The sequence below is a fragment of the Apis dorsata genome, unplaced genomic scaffold, assembly GCF_000469605.1.
Source record: "Apis dorsata unplaced genomic scaffold, Apis dorsata 1.3 scaffold_315, whole genome shotgun sequence".
Classification (NCBI taxonomy): domain Eukaryota; kingdom Metazoa; phylum Arthropoda; class Insecta; order Hymenoptera; family Apidae; genus Apis; species Apis dorsata.
In genome coordinates this window covers 123,693-125,457 of record NW_006263587.1, presented here as the reverse complement: position 1 = coordinate 125,457, position 1,765 = coordinate 123,693, and the positions used below count along the sequence as shown (strand labels likewise).

General features: G+C 34.9%; 1 protein-coding gene across 1 annotated transcript in view; it reads left to right on the top strand.

Annotated features, from left to right (window-relative positions):
• The first annotated feature begins 460 nt into the window (after positions 1-460).
• LOC102681160 (tubulin glycylase 3A-like) overlaps positions 461-1,765 on the top strand; it is a 6,819-nt gene continuing 5,514 nt past the window's right edge. The window contains exons 1-3 of the mRNA XM_006617571.2: positions 461-857; positions 1,020-1,407; positions 1,594-1,705. Coding sequence (XP_006617634.2) covers positions 835-857; positions 1,020-1,407; positions 1,594-1,705 — 523 coding nt within the window. The 5' untranslated portion in view covers positions 461-834. The remainder of the gene's footprint in view (positions 858-1,019; positions 1,408-1,593; positions 1,706-1,765) is intronic.

Below are 1,765 nucleotides of genomic sequence, written 5' to 3'. Positions count from 1 at the left end.
CCCCCCCCTCTTTCTTTTTAATTTAACTCGAATGAAAAATCCAATGAATATTTGGATTTTATTACTCGTTTATGAATTCGTATTGTTTTACATTTCACATATAAACGATATAATTTTCACATTATGAAAGTAAACGACACAGAGGAGAATAATGTGTCTAACTATTCGGACAAATTTATTATATTACAAATTTCTATTAATCTACCTTTGTGTGTTTATACCATAATAAATTAATTATTTTCAGAATAATTAAATTTACACATATGTAATGACGTGTCAAGAGGAATATATATCTCGATGGTGATTACAATTAAATATCGATACAATTTCATTATTTGTCCCTTTTAGAAAGAGAGATTAGAGCCGTTATAACCCAATATAAAAAAAAAAAAAAAAAAAAAAAAATAACTCCCCTTTCGAAAGATAACAAGAGGCAAGTACTTTTTCTTTTTTGTTCTTTTATAGCAATTCATGTATTATGAATTTCCTTTCATGAATCAAAAAAGGAAGGATACATAGAGGTGTTTAAATTAACGCTTGATCCTTGAATAAAGGGCAAAAAACCAGTTTCTCCAAAGTTTTGTTGCATAAAAGGTTAATTACTTAGGCGATTAAGCTCGCTGGACAATAAGGAGGCCGGATTAAACAAGCAGATTGATCGATTTACCCTTTCTCGCTTCATCCACGAGGCGTTTAAACTGTAAGAAAGTCGACAAATATTTGTATTGTTCCACCTCTCTCTCTCTCTCTCTCTCAGGAAAATTCCTAAATCACCGTAATTAATCGTTAGATACTTTTCCAGGAAATGACAATAAAATAATTTTCGAAGCGACCATGGATTTACCGCTCGATTCAAAGTACGTAAAAATTTAAAAATTGCATCACGAAATCTCAACCACTTACGAATCTCCTTTTTTTTTTTTTTTATTTTCTTCAAAAAGTAAAAAGAGAGAATAAAATCGAGTATAGTACACTCGCGTATAATAATAAATTAGAATGTTTCACGTTCACCGGTCAAGGGATATCAAGAGTACGAAAGACTCGGCGGGCGTGACGGATTGCACGACGAACGAGGACAACACTTCTTTTATCCTGGAAAAGAAGGAGAGCCCGGTGAACCCGTACAATAGGGTCGATTGGACCAAGATGTGCACGAAATGGACATCCTCGGAAAACGAGATCTGCATCGTTAACAGCCTGCCACAACTTGACTGCAACTCGTTCCCGAAATCGTACATGGACACGTGCTCGTGCTGCCCCCGAGACATATTCGATACTAACTTGGACGTCATGAGCGAGAGCTACAGAAGCGCCGTGGTTGGCAAGGACGAGGACTGCTGTAAAGTTATGTGGGAGAAGAAGGAACGTTATCGGAAAATTAAAACGAAAGTCGTTAGAGCCATCAAGGTATATATGTATATATATATTAAAAGTTGACGAGAATTTAAATCTGCGTTTTAAATAATGAAGAGTTGGATATTATTTTGGAAATTAATCGTTCGAAATTCGTGGCGGATAAATTTATTACCAAGCTTTCGTAATTTCGTACGATTTTCTTTTGAGGATTTGTTTCAAGAACGTGTAATGTTCCAGAGACACAAAATATTTTTGATACGAGGCGAATTACCGAAATTGAAGGAAGCTCTGGAGAAGAGAGGTTGGGTGCAAAAATACGAGGCAACAAAAACGAGAAATTTACCTTACGGTTAGTTTCCCCGCCGTTTCTTAATTAAATCTTTTTCTTTTTTAAAATTCTACTCTCTTT